General features: G+C 40.6%; 1 protein-coding gene across 1 annotated transcript; it reads right to left on the bottom strand.

Moving 5' to 3' along the window:
• Positions 1 to 1,658: 1,658 nt before the first annotated feature.
• LOC139717831 (rab9 effector protein with kelch motifs-like) lies at positions 1,659 to 15,321 on the bottom strand. Its single transcript, XM_071629326.1, has 7 exons — positions 15,108 to 15,321; positions 14,274 to 14,426; positions 13,117 to 13,275; positions 12,456 to 12,605; positions 7,369 to 7,518; positions 5,875 to 6,129; positions 1,659 to 2,018 (listed from the first exon to the last, which is right to left on the bottom strand). Exons 1-7 carry the CDS (start codon positions 15,319 to 15,321, stop codon positions 1,873 to 1,875), a joined length of 1,227 nt encoding a protein of 408 aa, XP_071485427.1. The 3' UTR covers positions 1,659 to 1,872.
• Between the last annotated feature and the right edge of the window lie 3,141 nt (positions 15,322 to 18,462).

Here is an 18,462-nt window from a genome sequence, read left to right on the forward strand (position 1 = left end):
TCAAGGTCAAAGGTCAAAGAAGTCAAAGGTCAAAATTCTGTGTAAAAGTTTTGAAGCCCTCACCTAGTGCCATCACATAAAACAAACGGAATCGAAATCGGGTTAGAAATGGCGAAGGAGTAGCATTTTATAGCCAATGTACAATACAGGTCAAAAATCAAGGTCAAAGGTCAAAGAAGGCAAAGGTCAAAATTCTGTGTAAAGTTTTGAAGCCCTCACCTAGTGCCATCACATAAAGCAAACGGAATCGAAATCGGGTTAGAAATGGCGAAGGAGTAGCATTTTGTAGCCAATGTACAATACAGGTCAAAAATCAAGGTCAAAGGTCAAAGAAGGCAAAGGTCAAAATTCTGTGTAGAAGTTTTGAAGCCCTCACCTAGTGCCATCACATAAAGCAAACGGAATCGAAATCGGGTAAGAAATGGCGAAGGAGTAGCATTTTGTAGCAAAATGTACAATATAGGTCAAAAATCAAGGTCAAAGGTCAAAGAAGGCAAAGGTCAAAATTCTGTGTAGAAGTTTTGAAGCCCTCACCTAGTGCCATCACATAAAGCAAACGGAATCGAAATCGGGTTAGAAATGGCGAAGGAGTAGCATTTTGTAGCAAAATGTACAATATAGGTCAAAAATCAAGGTCAAAGGTCAAAGAAGGCAAAGGTCAAAATTCTGTGTAGAAGTTTTGAAGCCCTCATCTAGTGCCATCACATAAAGCAAACGGAATTGAAATCGGGTTAGAAATGGCGAAGGAGTAGCATTTTGTAGCAAAATGTACAATATAGGTCAAAAATCAAGGTCAAAGGTCAAAGAAGTCAAAGGTCAAAATTCTGTGTAGAAGTTTTGAAGCCCTCACCTAGTGCCATCATATAAAGCAAACGGAATTGAAATCGGGTTAGAAATGGCGAAGGAGTAGCATTTTGTAGCAAAATGTACAATATAGGTCAAAGGTCAAGGTCAAAGGTCACGACTGAAATTCTGTGTAGAAGTTTCAAAGCTCCCATGTAGTGCTATCATATAAAGCAAACAGAATCAAAATTGGCTCATAAATGACAGAGAAGTAGCAAATTGAAGATTTTGATCACACACGGACGCACACACGGACACACGGACACACGGACGGACGGACGGACGGACGGACGGACACACGGACACACACACGTACGGAGCCCGTTTCATAGTCCCCTGCTCGAACTCGTTCGGCGGGGACAATTAATTGATTTTAAACAGTTAAAGAAAAATAATGATACATTTATGAATTTTGGCTGGAAACAGAATTTGCATTAGATTTGGGCATGAAATCACGTTTCTGAGCAATTCTGGGTCTGACATGCACTTACAGAATATTGTGTAACTTTCGCATACCCAGGCGTCACAAATTTGGTCTCAAAAGTCTTAAAAGAAAAAAAGTCATGAAATGACGTGACCCAAGATTTTTACGTTACAGATCTATCATGAAAAATGTCAAAAGGGGGGGGGGGGGGGGGACTCAATCAGCTCCCCCCACTTTTCAGAGTTAAGATGATGATTTTGTCCGGCCAAAGAAGCAAACTCTCTCTCTCTCCTTGCATGAAAGACATTGCAGAATACTGACTTCATGGCAACCTCTCTGCTTTGGTGAGAGACTTCAAGCAGATTGAGGTCACTGGACGATCACTGTTAAGGTGAGGAAGCACATCTATGTCAAAAATATGTCTCCCTCTGCGTCTGGCCTTCTTATCTGGACGATAGTCGTCCAATAGCGCAGCTCTCCATCTAGCAGTCGTTCAATGCAGCCATCATCACCTCCACATAATCCTCTTACGAAAATCCAAGGCAATTAATCCCACTACTCTCTCTCTCTCTCTTTTCCTACGGCAGGGAAGAGGGCGACAGACATCAGAAGATGTTGTCCAGACGGAGCAGCAAAGTGTCATCAAAGATCTCTCCATGAGTGTCCATCCCACCTTGGACCAGGCAGCACAGGGTGGCGTCGGTGTCCGTGGCAACCGCAGCAGCTCCTGCACCGCCAACAGCGCCCTCGCCTGACATCTCTGCGAGAATTAACATATACATTATAAGAAACATAGCTTGTGTCAATTCCAAGTCCAAAATAATACTCTTGACTGTATATGTGTGAGTATCATGTGATGTAGCCCATACTGTATATGCTGTTATTTTAACGAGGGTTTCTTTTCGCAAATTTCGCGAATCACAGTTGGACTGCAAATTCAACATCACATGAAAATATCACCATGCGCTTAGGTAATAATGCGCCTATGAAGGCTTCTGTTTCAATTCGCGAAAACAGCATCTCATGAAAATGTCCATGACCTCATTCGTGTAAATATTTGTACACAAAGGCCCGAATTCACGAAGGTGGTTTAAACTTAGACCATGGTCTAAAATAAGCGTTAAATAGGTGTACCAATACATACGTGCATCAATGCACGTTTTTTGACTGGATGCCTGTTAGCGTACGCAATCTGTCAATCATATCTACGCAGAAGAAATATACATAGACCATGGTTTAAATTTAGACCACCTTCATGAATTCGGGCCAAAGATAACAGCGTATACAGCATTCTTTTCATATTGGCTAGTTGGAAGACTAATACATAAAGCTACCCTTTGTTATAAGCACTGCTACATCTGCAATACCGTTACTTTGCCCGTTGTGTGAGAGCAAACTTCTCCCCGACGCATAAGAAAGAGTTAAGTTGTTGGTAAAATACTTACTATGGTCACTCTGATAAAATATTTGGATTTTGGATGAAACTATTGCCTAGTTGATGTGCCCTGCATTAAAGGCTCACAAGAGTTCCCAAGAGTTAATGTGGCATTAACTTTGTGGGATACGCTGTTACTCTTTCATTTTGAATTGTTAATTGTAAATCTGTCTTCATTTCATTCAAAATCACATAGATTGCTAAAAATTAGTGGAGAAGCCTACTGCTAATCATATAAAACATGAATTAATACTAGAAAAAAGGCACAGGCATGGGTGACTGACATTTAGGGGTCCATTTTTTTCTTCTCTCTTCTTGTTTTTGTCAAAAAAAAAACAAAACCATGCTGGTATATCTGGGTGTTTCATAATCACGGTTTGATGACTTTGCATTGTCCTAGCCTGACCTGAACATATGTACTTTTCTTATCTTCTTGAGGATACAAAATGCAGAAATGTATTCATAGTGAGACATTATGAAGTTAGACTTAAAAAAAAAGTGAAATCAGAAGAAATTCAACATTTGATGTTGTATACACAACTTGATTATTGCCTTCTAGTTGTCACTTTACCTGTAAAATGCCTCAACCTCCTCATTCTCGGTTTTCATTTGCTTTTAATGTCACTTAAATGTCTGAGTTTGAACTTGAAATGCCAGCTTTGGTGTCCTTTAAACACTGCATTCATATGCAATTGTCCCATTGCCCAGCCCCTTTACCTTGAGACAGAGACAGACATACTACAATGTAAGTGCTTGCCTTAACAAACTTTCTTTTCTCTCAAATTATGTGACTGTCTTGTTTCTTGGACAAGATATTTTACAGGAAATGTGAAACAGAGCATTGCCTATTAGATAACTCTTTAAAATACATCTGAATTCACTTTTAGTTGTTTTGACTGGCCAATAATCACATTCTTCTTCTTTATCACATGTTGGTCACTCCTGGCACTATGTACAGGGACGCCTGGGAATGAATTGGCTGAAATCTGTACAATGCAAAAGGAGGCCATGAATGACTGGGTAGGTAAAGTTTGACACTTTCAACTAATCTTGCCAAATGAGCCATGATTTTTCTTTTAACAATGTAAGCCTTTTCTCTATCTCTCTAAACCTGTTTGAGGCTTTTGTATTAGGCAACCACAAAACCAATTTTGCCAGTATCTCTGTAAATTGGTATTTTCAAGGCAAAAGGGTCACTTTTAGGGATGTCAAGTTAATTTGTTTCCAATATGGATTACCCCCCCCCCCACCACCTGCATGCAACACAATCTTTGAGAACACTTTAGTGAGAGATAACTTCGCCTCCAAATTGCTTCAAACAAGCAATCTATTCGATTTTATGCCAAAATGAAATTTTTTGGCGAACACATGTAATGCTGGACTGACAAGACTGTCACGCTTTGTCAGTCCAAGTAGCGTACGTTCACCACTAAGTCTAGATATGGTATAAAACACAGTGCTCAATAGAATCTAAAGGCTGTTACTATCCTTTCTACTCAATATCAAGCCTATTCAGTTGAAAAAAAATTCATTATTTGACTTTCATATGTTAGAACAAAGATGTCAAATGATAAAAAAAAATCATAACTTTTTTGTTCCAAACCTGACTTTGATGAAACTTCTACTATTCTCTTTTTGTATTTTACTCTATTTCTGAAAGCCAATGTGAACATGAAGGGGAATTACACTTAAAGGAAGTGACTGTTTTTCGAATAATCTGCTCTGTCAGAAGTGAAATTTCTCTATTTCTCTAATATTGTGTTTAAAGTTTGTAGAGCAAAGTATTTCTGCTTGTCACGTCAAAAACATTTCTAGAGTTGGATTAAACACTCAAGTAGGGATAAAGAGAGAGGTTTATATCGAACAAGGTATTGCATAACCTAATGCTCTCCCTCTATGTCACTTCTCTTCCCTGAAAACGTAGTTCCTGTTACCCTGGTGGTGTTACTGACCACATCTTGGCAAGGATGCTACATTGTTTATATTTTCACCCCCCCCCCCCCCCCCCAGATTGTTGACAGCACCAATATCAGATGGACATATGTTACATCACTCTCAGAGAAATAATAAGGGAGGTATTCTGACACACCGAAAAGAGAAAGAGCACACAGACAAAGGGACTGGCAAAGACAACGGGAGCCACGCCATCAAAATTTACTACTGGGTGGAGGGTTTCATGGATACACCATGTGGTGCGCCATGTGGCACACCATGTGGTACTAGCCCTTGCCAGAACTGTAGCAAATTGAAGGAGGGTTGATCAGCAGAAACGTGAGAAAGTTGTACAAAACTGTGCATTCTTTTGTTCTTATTGACCTTCCACTTATCTCTTATCCTCTTTCCATCCCAGCATTCATTGTATGGACTCTCACCACATGGTGTAACCATAAAAGTCTGTGGTGAAACTTTCCAATGCTATACACACCACAGAAAATTTCATGAATCAAAATCTGTTCTTTCTATGCCCCACATTGTTTCATCATCTGCCTTAGAACTATTCACCACAAGCCATTTCTGATATTTGAAGTTAAAACTTGTATCATGCTGCCATGTAAACTGATAAAGTCACCTATTAAACAATCATATGGCTGTGTACCTCTCTCAGTACTGTGGGCAACTTACTTGTGTTTAATGTCTACAGCATTCTTTGAGTTGGTGGGCCTTGAGAGAGGCAATCAAGATATTCATACAAACTGCTGCCACAGCCTTTTCTTTAAAGGAGAGTGAAACCCAATGTGAATTGAGAGAAAGCAGCAATATTAGTACTGGAACTCATCAGCGAAGTTTGAGGAAGAGCGGACAATAAAAAAATTATGAATTCTTAAGGCTTTGCCACAGCCATTGCTGGATGAGGAGACTCCAACACATTGTGATGTCCCATATAAAGAAAACTGAACATATTATTATTTTTCTAGCATAACAAAAGAGCACTTGACTTACCTCTTTCAGAAAGCAGGGGGAATAATATAACCCTTAACATATATGTCAGTTACAAATTGAGCCAAGGTGTACTTTTCATCAAAATTGAAATTTTGAGGAAGGGATGATGTGTTCTACTTATATTGCTGTATTCACTCAATCCACATGCATATTTGGGTTTTATTCTCCTTTAATCAATAAAATAATGCTAAGGACCATCCTGAGGGAGTCCGCACCAACTTTCATCCCCTACCTGGTGCACTGCCCATCTGCTCGGCAACTGCCTCCACGCAGGATGACAGGAATGTCTCTGCACTGCTTTCGGGGTCACCGGCGGGCACTGCGCCAGACGGGGCCTGTGATTGTGCCGCCCCATTTTGAGAGCTCCTAGACGATGACAGCTGCGGCGTCTCACGTGGGCAGGGCAGCGTGACCAGGCACATGGCGTGGTCCAACCGAGGGGCTGGAGGGGGCCCTGAGGGGCTAAACTTGGTCCACCTCGACTTCCCTGACAATAGCAGAGGGAGAATGATTTGAAAGTAGCTTGATGATATCAGGGCTGCCAACCTCTGCAGATCTAAACACATACTGATGTACAGTAAAAAGCATACTTTTAATGCAGAAGTCATAATTTACATGCCAATCTGAATCTAAGCAGAAACATTTTTCTTTTGAAAAAATATTTTCTTATTTTTGACCAAGGAAAATCATACAGAATATGATAAAAATCATACTAGCAGCTTGCAGCTCTGTAATATGAATATCTTTCTTGTATTCTGGAAATCACAAGGCAAGTGCTGTTGCTTGTGGCAACCATGAAATACAAAGAACCTTGCCCAATACAATAATCCGAGAGGTTTGTCAGTGCTCCTCAAGTGAATACTGCAAACAGTTTCAATGTTTCGAGACAAAGATTGAAATCAATCGAAAGACAGTGTTAATGATAACAATAATGGAATCATTTAAATCACCATGATAACATAGTACTAACAAATTTAAGACTACTACAATTACTGGTGATAACAGGAACATGATGACAATTCAATACTGCTGTGATAAAGAAAATAAATGACAATCAACTATGGGGGAAGGGAGGATGATACGGAATTTAGGTCAGCAATATGACCCATCTACAATGTACTTCAGACTTGCTGCAACCACCAGCACTTTCCACTGTGAAATCTGATAATGTGCTGGGCATACTAACATGCTCCCCTCTCCCCACCCCCTGCAGAAGAATAGAAACACACTCGCGATGCTTGGCTTGGGCATCATATTCATGTCATATGTGAAAATGAGCTGCACCGTGTGCATACGTCCAAGATACCACTATGCTTCTCACAGAGAGCAAGAAGTCCACACACTAGTTCATCCACGGCAACCAGTACTTATGGAAATGAACAGTGCCTCTTTGCGGCAAAATGTGGCATTTCGATTAGACAGCTTAGGCAGGACAAAATAATATGAGATGTTCATATTTCATTGGATTATTATACCGTAAAAGTGGATATTTTTGCGGGACTTACTCTTCGTGCTCAAAAGGGCAAGAAGAGTTTTGTGAGTTTTTAATTCCACGGAATCAAGACATCAACTACTGGAACATACGGCAAGCAAAAGTATTCACGCGCTTTTATTTTCGCGCTAGTTTCCTGTTCTGCGAAAATTTCCACTTTTACGGTAATCCATTTGAAATACATCTAGGACTTCACCATCAAAGTTCAGGATGAAGGATTGTTGGATAACTCACTAGTGTCAAAGACAAAGCACTCATCACTTGCTCCTTCCTGCGTCATACCACCAAAAATGAGAATCTTGTTGCCATGGAACACACATCCATGGGCAGCTCTACTTGAGGGGATGTCTCCTTTGCACTTTATGAGCTTCCATGTACCAGTGTCTGTAAATTGGTAAAGAATGCATTTGTCAACTATATCATTGTCACAAGGGGGGAGGAGGAGCAAAGACTGAAAACAAACAAGAATTTGACAATATTCAGTTAGTCTAACAAAAGGGATACATGCACTTCGCAGAACAAATAAAAAACTCTGAAAGACCCAGCTCAAGGTATATGTCACACAAGGCGCCCAATAAAGAGATACACTGGGGGGGGGGGGGGGGGGGGGGGGGGAGAATATTACCAGAGGGGTCATATCCGTGATCCAGACCAGAAAATTTTTTGAAAAATACTCTTTATGGCATGTAGAGAGCATTAAATAATAGGGTTGCCATTTTGACAGTCCCACACAGGCTACAGGACAGAAGGTATTAAATCACATCATAGAAAATAGAATTAAAAAAGTACGAAAGGAATCAATACAGAGAAAACTTGTTTGGCGCAGCACAATGCAGATCTGCCAAGTCACGCATATTTACAAGATAATAAATTGTCAGTCTTATTTTCAATGGTTTCTTAGCATCATATCCCATTTATATCCATGCAGAAAAAAAAGGGAAAACCTTCTTTGTATCAGGTTTCCTAATGTTATATGAGGGAAGTCTGGTGCAAAGAATGCTTTTCACCTAATTATTTTTTCCCCTTGCATGGGTACAAATAGGATAATCATAATGCTAAGAAACAAGAGACCCGGGGGTCACGCACTCACCTGAGTATCGTAAGTTCACCTTCCATGCATTCTTGCAGACTCTTAACTGAGAACATTGGAAACTTATGGTGGGGGTAGCTTTGAGAATGGGGGCATGGTGTCCATTTACATATTCCATCACACTGGTAAAGAGTACACTGTACTTTATAGAATGTTGGATTATGCAGCTTTGGAAAAAAAACTTAAAGCCCTATCACTCTTGATTAGAACTAGAGACAAATATTATTGAATATTCATTAATTTAGGAGGTTTGGACCCCCTGGGGCAGTCAGTCCGCAGCGCGTGCGATAATGAGGCATGAACGACAATTTTATTCAGAATCACGTTTGCGCAGTTTGTGCCCTTGAGACTGACGAAATTTCGCGATACTTTGCGAGAGTTTTTGCAGAGGTCGCAATAACAGCTTTCATAGCTTTCGCAGTGCATTGTTTGACCCAGGATGGTTGGGTAGGTTATAGAGCTGATTATGCTCATCAATTTGATACCTAATTTCCCTATTTTTGATCTCAATATAGTAGTCCATTTTAGCATCAAAGTAAATGATTATTTTGCCAGTGTCCAAGAAGCTTTTAGATCATAGTTTGATGTTTTACTAGTTCCTGACTGGTATTGAAAATAGATCTCTGTAATTTCCTCGATTTCACAATTGTGAAACTTGAGCGAGTATGATCAATTAAAAAACGAAGAGGGGCACCATTTTTAAGGTTGTGAATTTTGCTGTTGAAAACAAGGCAAATTATATTTTCTTACCGGAAGTGGGGTAGTGAATGAACACGTGTGGAGTGTGATGTTGATACCCAGACAATGGTCGTGGACAATGACCAGGATTGGAATGCTTCATGAGGAATTCCACTATCGCAGCTAGTCTTTGTTCATTCTGAAATGTGGTGTGTGCAAGCACATGGAAACATGTGCTTACTTCTTTCATGTGCATGCATTTCACCCTGTGTCAAGAATTCAGACTAGCAGTGCTCAGGGCAATCCACATGAATAATTGATAAAGCATTCATGTGCCTTGCAGCAGAGCTCGGGACAGGTGGTAGCCAGGTCCATTGTTCAGGGTCATTGTAAGTGCGCACTCACATACACATCATTGGTTTCTGTGTAAAGTTCAAGTTTTGTATAGAGAGTGAAAATTCGATCACAATCTGGAACCTAACATTTAAAAAAATCATGGATTTCATGAAACTAATATAGGCTTTCATTTTCAAATTTCCTCCAACTCAATTGTACACTATTCAGCTATTACTCATATCAATGACACTTCTATCTGATACATAGTTTTTGAACTCACAGCATTGAGTCAGCAGCCAATGGATACTACGCGATGCGACACGCCGCGTCTTGCGACAGATTTCGACCAATCACAGACCCAGAATTCCGGTGCGAACGCGAGGATGATCTTTTTAAACTCGACGCTAGACATGTCTCTGAATTTTGCTAGTTCCTGACCCGTATTGAAATGAAGATGAGAAAACTTGCCCTTATTGTGATACTATATACTTTAGCGGACATAGTCTTCACCATATTTTAGAGGGGCATGAAAGATTTCAGGTTAGTTTTTTGGCGTCAAACGTGAAGGAATATTTTTGAATACAATACCGAATTCGAGAGAGATTTTGATATTCTATATTCTTCCTTTCCGTTTTATTTTGATCATGAGCATATTTGCTAATGTTTTCTCTTTCAGTCAATATTAAAAGTGTCGAAAACTGACAAGAAATACTCGTTCTACACGGATTTATTCATGACCATGTATCTGCTCATTACGTATGCAAGCACCGCTCAGCCGTGCATACAACTTGAATAAATACGTGCGTTTTCGCTCACGCTGCGGACTGACTGGGGGCCCCCAAGGAAAGCATGTTGCCCATTCAAACACTATGAGATCTTATCCCTATGGGAATGCTACTTGAAAAGTTTGGTGAAAATCCATTGTGTTGTTTTCAGCAAGAAGATGAAAATTTAGGCCCGCATTTGGACCCCCCATCCCATCCCGCTTCCTTGGGTCCCAAGGGGGGTGGGGGGAGGGAGGGCACCCCTGATTCTCCCATGAACAAACTTGAAACAACAGTCATCAATATACTGACTCATGGTATTAAAGCCCAAACAAAGTTCTGGTACGCCTGCAAAAGTTGTCAAATTTCGCTCCCAAATATGAACGTATGCTTAGGAAATGTGCAGGATAACGATGTTATGACAAGATATTCGATGGGTAACGACGAAAATGCGAAATATTAACTAAAAAGGTTCAGTCTCAGCGCTTACCCGAACGGGGTGGGGCTAAACTCGGACTCGGGGATAACTCAGCTTCGCTTTGACGGCGGGATGAGCTGTAATGGTTGTCCCTCTGATTGTACAGTGTTGTCTTATGGGAGCGCCCTGTATAAACTAGCGCTTCGTGTTCTGGCTACTCACAGTAATGGTCCGAGTTGTTACAACGCGCGCATCAAAAACCTCTTTTGCGCGCATGCAAAATTAGTATGCGCCGATCAAGCTCCTCTAAAACAATCAAAGGCGCTTGATAAACAACAACAAAAACTCCAAAGACCGCGCGTCTCTTCAGCTCAGCAACTGAGGACCGCGCGCTGTCATTTTTGTTTTGTTTGTACAGGATTACGTTAGCACACACTTTCCCGTCCATTCAGTTAGGCCTCATTTGGTATTATGCAGTGGCCAGTAGAATGTGGCGATCACGAACTGCGTGGGAATTGTCTGAAGTAAGGTCGAATTTTTCCCGAGACCGAGTTAGTCTGGAGCCTTCTGGAATAAAAGTCGGTTTTCCTACTATAATTATTTTTCTCAAAATACTCCAAACCGACTCATCATTCCGGCAAACCGCGCCAGGCAGGTCAGTTTCTTAGTGGACTCTTTCGATTTATTGCAAGAAAAAATGAAATGGTGCTAGACGGGTTCTCAGGCACTTACCGAAACTTAGTTTTCACTTTAACTTAGCTCAATCACCTCTGGTTCTAGAGAAAATCTGTAAAGATTCCTTACAGGAGGGGGGGGGGGGGGGGGGGGGCCTGGGGCCCCGCAGGTGGGGCATGGTGCCCATTTGATGGAATTGAGATTTTATCCCCCTAGGGATGCTACCTGCCAAGTTTGGTGAAAATTAGTGATAGGGTTTTCAAGAAAAAGATGAAAATTTACAATTTTGGTCCAAATTTAAGCCCCCTGGGGCCCCCAGGTGGGGCATGGTGCCCATTTGATGGGAATGAGATTCTTTCCCCCTAGGGATGCTACCTGCCAACTTTGGTGACAATTCATAATGGTATTTTCAAGAAAAAGATGAAAATGTACAATTTGGGCCCCACTAGGACACCTCCCCACCCCCCTCCCCTGGGTCCCAAGGGGGGCACCCCTGATTCCACCATGACCAAACTTGAAACTACAGTCATCAATGTACTAATTCATAGTATTAACTTAGCTCTATCACTTCTGGTTCTAGAGAAGAAGATTTTTTAAGATTCCTTAATTTGGGGGGGGGGGGGGGTTGGGCCCCTCTGGGGGCCCCCCTGGTGGGGTATGGTACCCACTTGAACAAATTGAGATCCTATCCTCCTAGGGATGCTACCTGCCAAGTTTGGTGAAAATCGGTCAAGGGGTTCTCAAGAAGAAGATGAACATGTAAAAGTTTATGCACAACGGACAACGCACGACGAACGCGGGACGAAGAGCAATCGCAATAGCTCACTAGAGCCTTTGGCTCAGGTGAGCTAAAAACTGAAAATAAGACTTTGACATGTGATTATCCTGTAAATATGTGTGAGTATTGATTAATTCCTGTACCTCACAGCCTTGTCATTATTTTTTCGATCTCTAGGTATTTCTTCTTTACCAAAGACCTACTTTGAAATAGCTCATGCTATACAATTTCCAACACATACAGCATACATTTCACTGGGATTTACCTCATGTAAAACAATTATCACATCATACATAGTATGTGATGGGTTTACCCAAAGTAACACGATATCCATCGTTTTTTAGAGTGCATGCTCGTGCAATATAATCCCATAGATTCACTTGTTTGCTAGAACCAATGGCCTGTCATACACCATTTCAGAGATTCACACACTCCCAATGCATAATCAACCCTCATGGGACTCTTAATTTTCAGCAGTCTTTGGCCTCAGTTAAATAAAACTGCGTTTGAACCGATTATGCAAGTGTTGTAATGAACTAAGAGGACTGCCGCCAGGTATTTCCTGTCCTGCATCATTCTCACCTAAGCTGTACTCGTGCATGTCACTGTAAATTGTGCTTCCCGCCATTCCCCCGTGGACGTAGATTTTTCCTTCACACAGCGCCATCACATGGCCGTGTCTCGGTGGCGGCACCTTCCCAGTGGCTGGCAGCTGAGACCACTCTCTGGTTTCTGCAAAGAGAAAATGAAAAATAAAAATAAAAATTGGAAAATCAGCCTCAAAGAAATCAAGCAACCCTTTCAGACACAATGCACAACTATTGATTGCCAAAATACCTTGCTTCAGTCCATGAGGAATCCTGTACAAGGTGGTTACAAAAAGTTACAAATGCTGTCACATCCATCTACTTAACTGCATGTACATATGATTATCCCAAGGAAACAGATTATTCATGGTATATGGCTTCATTTTATACACATTGTTCAAGAAGGTTTCCTTTTAGGGAAAATCTAAGCTGTGAAGTCTTAAAGATTTGAGTGCCTCGAAAACTATAAGATAATGTGGCTGAACATCACCACATGCTTTGAAAAAAAAAAAAAAGAATCTGTGAGTGATGACCAATCTCTTTGTTCCCCCCTCCCCCCATAGACAGCATTCTCTTTTCCATTCTGAAAATATCTGTGACTACCATGTCTTGCTGGGGTATGGATGCCCCAAGCGTGGCTGGCTTTGAACACAAACCTGCATCATAGACATGTATCTGGGTGTCGCCTACTGGTTCCGGCCCCTGAAGACCACCTGCAAACACGTACAGCTTGTTGCCCTCAGCAACGCTCCCTCTACAGGTACGAGGAGACGGAGGTGTACCAGTGGTGGGTACTGTACTCCACGTCTTGGCACCTTTGCCGGGAAGAAAATAAAATTGTTAGTCCAATCTTGTCCCTTCTACAAATGTGCCATCTAGGTGAGTAGTTTGGTCACGATGAATGCAAGACCCACTGCCTTCTAATTCTAAATCTAATTCTAAATCTTGAGATTTTCTCTCTTTGAAAGAAAGTGTGCAATACCCAAAGTTGGCAGAATTACTTCACCTTCCTCATTGCAACCTTGGTTTGTTTCAATGAGACTGGAATGACTAGCATGCAGTCCTTTACATGTATGCTAAAATCATACAATAAACTAGAATGTAATATGTTGTACAATAATTCAAGTATAAGTCCACCTTCATAAACCTGTGGATTAAGTAAATGCGGCAATTTTACTACAACACATTAGTGAAAGTTTTGGGGAAATCGGTTCATAAGTTATGAATCTTTAAAGTATCTGCGCAGTCATAACTCAAAACTTTTCAACGGAGTGTCCGATTTTCCTCTAACTCACCGATGTGCTCTACTAATATTGCTGCATTCACTCAATCCACATGTCTATGAAGGTGGACTTGTCCTTTAAAATGTAATATGTTGCAACCAATTTCATCACTCTAATATGCACTGCATCATGATCACTCTTGGCTACACTCTTGAACTGGTGTCATAAAGATCGACATCTTCATTGTTCTCTCTTGACTCACAAAGCAGTGTGTGGTTATATCAACCTGCTTTAGATATACACCTAGATAAATTTTGATTTGTATGTATAGCATGGACATGCCATATCAGATCTCTACAACTGCGCTTCTCAATCTTTTTCAACCCATGACCCACTTTGGCCCCTACAGACTTTTCTGAGGCCCAGTTAGATCAAATGTGAATCTTTTCTATTTTATTTTAGCCTGACATCGCGACCCACCTGCAAGAGCTTTGGGACCCAGAGGTTAAGAAGCACAGCTCTACAAGTACTAAAGTCAAAGATACATTGATTTTCTTGATGGAGAGGGATCACTTTGTGGCATACCCTACCTAGATCAAGTGTTTGCACGCAGTTGAGATTCTTGTCTCGCTCTGCCCCACCAAAGATGGTGATCTGATCTGGCCGACTGCTGGGGATGAATGACGCGTGCTCGTATCTCCCCAGGAAACCAGTCATCTCTGGCTCATCCCACTCGTACTCATCTAAATGCATCACAATAGTAAACATGTAGGTATGACAGGTCTCTATATCTACGAACTGCTGCATTGAATGATCGCAGAACTGATTTTATGAACAATAAAACAATAATACAAATCTAACTTATATTACCACACAAAACATTAGAGACCCAACTTGGGAGTGCTGTCAAACTCAACAGACAGAAAATTACACTGCTGCAGAGTAAAAAACAACAACAACAAAACAAAACAATGAAACAAACCAACAAACACAAAAAACAACGACTAAAACCTATTTCAAAGGTACGCAACATATAACGGTCTACATTAGGTATATTGCACACATGGAGCATGCTAAATCATGTCTAAGAAAACAAACAAACATATACAGTATTTCATTTCAAAACCACATGCTGTGCATACTTTTGGATGATATATGAACTTTTGACATTAAATGTATTCTACGTAAAAATACAATTCAAGTTCCGTCAACAGGTCCTTGTGAATGTCTGCAGTAAGCGTCCTGTCAAAATACTGAATGTGTTGATCTTATGAGGACAGAGAGCCCATAATTCTGAATGGAGTACATTAATTATTTGCAAGTGCATACCAAATGCTCGTTACCAAACAATTTCAAGAACATTTTCCCCATTCTGCCTGGACAGATCTTTGTGTTGTTAAGCAAAGCAAGGGGCAAATTCTTACCAAAGTCAAGTAGGTGTGTCTCGTCGAATGGCCCACTGGGGTTTGCTCCCCCGATCACAGCCAGCTTACCCAGGCTGTCGGTGTCGGAGCCCTTGAGGTGGCAACAACACTGGCCGACCCGCATGCTGGGGTGCTGCCCTTTAGCCGACACCACATACCACATGTTCTGCTTGGCCAGCCATTCCCCCTTCTCCAAGATTGGGTGGAGCTCCATGATGAAAGACTGGACAAAGAAAACAAAAATCACATAAATTACATTAAATTCTCATTTACTACATTTATACCACCTGGTATTGATTCTCTACATACAGTTTCTAGAGTAATTTTGTTCAAAGGTCAGCTATAATGTGCGTACCTGGTACATGTATTTCTTTGACTCAGTAGGGGATCTATATGACAAATAGTACGTGGTGGAAAATAAAGCTCTTCAAAGTTTAAGATTGACAAGCAGTAAAATTTGACATTTTGGGTGGTGGCAACAAAAGTTTCTCATGTTATTGCCACACAGTATAAATTTAAAAATGGTGGCTTCTGCATCAATTGCTTAACTTAGATATCCATTTAGAGTCGTATACGGAGCTAAGTTACCTGTATGATCATATCAATTTGAACATAAGTTTGTAAATCCTGACATCAGCCAAATGCATCTAACATAACAAAATTGGAAGAAATATCACGGCCTCAGGGCAGAGGGGAGATTGGTGACCATTTCATTCCCAATAAACAACTCCTGCTCCACTCTCATGCAATTGACTTGACTAACTCGTTAGTATAATTATTAAAGTGGTAAGAAAACATCACAAGATGTTTCAGGCATTTAATACATGTGTTTAATGAAATACACACTAAATTACAGTGCCCATAATTATTAAAAGAAACGAAAGATAATCATAAAATAATCATATTCATATCAATAATTATCAATATCATGAACCATGATGATTGATGGTCACTCAGCTCAATTGGAAAATTAACGAAAAACATCCATATATTGTCCACCTTCTACCGACTCACCGTTCTAATTTTACACTCAGGGAGACGCGAATTAACATCAAATTTACGAACTTGAGCCCCTGATACGAAATTTCTCTTAGTCTATTAAAATACAGTCGGCCTAATCAAAAAATACGAGGAAAGCGCCCACGCCACATTCACACACCCGGGCCGTGTAAGATTTACCCACTTAATTTGGGTGGGACTAAGGAGGTCTAACGTTTAGACTAAAAGCTTTTTCATCTACAAAGGCGACGTACGACGTAGGCTTCCTTCGCTCGTTTGAAAGCTATTCATCGAATGAGCCCACCGAAGCAAGAGACAATTCAAGTGTATTGCTCCTACAGATTAACCGTACCTACACAGGGGCAAAACCCAAGATCAGAGATGCCGCGCCTCCAAGAAAACAGATTTCTCCTGAACTCCTTCGTAGTCCTTGATCTTGATGATCGTGTATATACACAATCTATGGAAACAACAATTTGAATGCCATACTGATTAAGGTTGTCTAAAATAAATTTTGGTACATTCCACACAAAAAATCAACCGTAACCTGAATGTACAATAAAAAAATAGTTATACTCTAATTCTCGGAAAATTCATACAGATTAGTAATCTGTAAATGTAGACACAAAAAAAGGAAAATATAACAAATTGGCAATCAGCACGTCGCAAAACGCGAACAACCATGTGTTCGCAGTGAGATGAACTCCAAAGATTGCAGATCTTCGTCGATACTAATTCTGTAGGAGAATCTAATTTACAACGAAAAGTCATGGTAAGTTCGCTTATGTTGTAATGTATATATTTCACCTGGAAGATGTCCATCACTTTGAGAGAATAATGATATATTTCCATGTCACATGTGCCATTGTTGACTGTATGCAACACACATTATAGACTGGATGTAGTCCCATTCGTATTAGCTGGTGCTGGCAGGGTACATGCATGCTGTGCTGTACTGATGTAGTGAACTAAGTGTGAACAGCTGTGAATTTTGCTTGGAGTTTACAATGTTCTTGGACGTAAAGACGTAAAGCAGTGCTTTGTAGAATAGACTCCTTCTAGTTATTCAGTAAATTAGTTGACTTTTACCCAAAATACACTTGCAATTTGAAATTGCATCTAATATGAGACTGAATCTACAAAGTTGGATGGGCAGTTGACCGAAAGATCGGTCTGTATCTGTCCGTCGGGGAATGTTCCGTGGAGACTTCGTCTGGCTTCACGGATCCCCTCCGTATACAGACCGAAGTCAATGATCCCAGCTCCTGTGTGGAGCAACGCTCACAGATCAAACGTTACGATAAACCAAATTTCTGACAGCTTTTTTACATTCAAACAAGTTTGACATGACATGACACATTATGCAGCAATATTTGGGGTTAATTTCTCACATTGTGCAATCGAAATACTCACAGTAACTCGGTTATAATGCAGAAATTTTATCCATATCGCAACATCGCCGTTCGCTAGCTGTAGGTCGCCATTTTGAATCTGTAAACCAATCACATGCGAGGTACGTGTTTTAGTAAGAAAAACACGTAGAAACTACCTCGCATGTGATTGGCTAATAGATTCATACTGTATGTTTCTGCAGTTTGAACGTGACGACGCGACAGGCTGGTTGATGTGTGTTTTGCGTTGAAAATTCTACCGAAATATTGGATTATTCATTAATCTGGTGAGTGTAGTCTATTCTTGAATAGTTGATTTAACTATTCAAGCTTAAATTTGCCGACCTAGGGCCGTGAATTAGACGCAATCGAGAAGGGTGAGGTACCTCACCCAATTTTCCATAGAGACAGTGGTTAAGAACATCCACACAGCAATGGGTACTACAACCTTCCGTCTGTCTACGGAGGACAGCCTTAATGGCAAAATATAAAAGAGTCCTCCGGACAGACAGATCTTTCTGTCTAGATGGGCAGCTGCAGTCGATTAGAAATTTAAACTTTACATCGTCATGTACAGTTTAACACAGTCTTTCAAGTGTCGGAAAATTTTGATGGCTTGAAATGCTGCTCGGTACATAGGCAATCAGTAAATCACAGTACAAATTTGTTCAGTGCATACAGAAAGGGTCGATCGTTTGGTCTGAATGTAGCGATGACAGCGGCTTTTTCTATGGTGTCTTTTAAAAACTAAATTTGCTTTTTGCTTTTCCTCAGCCAAGTCTTGCTGTAGTGGCTGTATACAACATGGTTGAGCACATGTGTGTGCATCCTCTACAATAATATCTTTTCTTCTTTCCTTTTTCTTTCATTGTCAGGTACTCCTAACTTTCCCTTTTCTTAATCTTTTTTTTTTTTTTTTTTTTTTTTTGGGGGGGGGGGGGGGGTTCATCTTGTCTAACTTTTCT

The sequence above is a fragment of the Diadema antillarum genome, unplaced genomic scaffold (genome assembly GCF_040938485.1).
Source record: "Diadema antillarum isolate AM-2024a unplaced genomic scaffold, OU_Dant_1.0 scf00000083, whole genome shotgun sequence".
Classification (NCBI taxonomy): Eukaryota; Metazoa; Echinodermata; class Echinoidea; order Diadematoida; family Diadematidae; genus Diadema; species Diadema antillarum.

What these genes read in the sequence shown, in the direction of transcription:
- LOC139717831 (XM_071629326.1), bottom strand. Translation starts at nt 15,321, where the DNA reads ATGGAGCTCCACCCAATCTTGGAGAAGGGGGAATGGCTGGCCAAGCAG. An exon ending in CATGCACGAGTACAGCTTAG is followed by an intron (nt 7,519 to 12,455) that starts GTGAGAATGATG and finishes ACCAATTTACAG; the next exon opens with ACACTGGTACATGGAAGCTC. An exon ending in GCAGATGGGCAGTGCACCAG is followed by an intron (nt 2,019 to 5,874) that starts GTAGGGGATGAA and finishes CAGAGATGTCAG; the next exon opens with GCGAGGGCGCTGTTGGCGGT.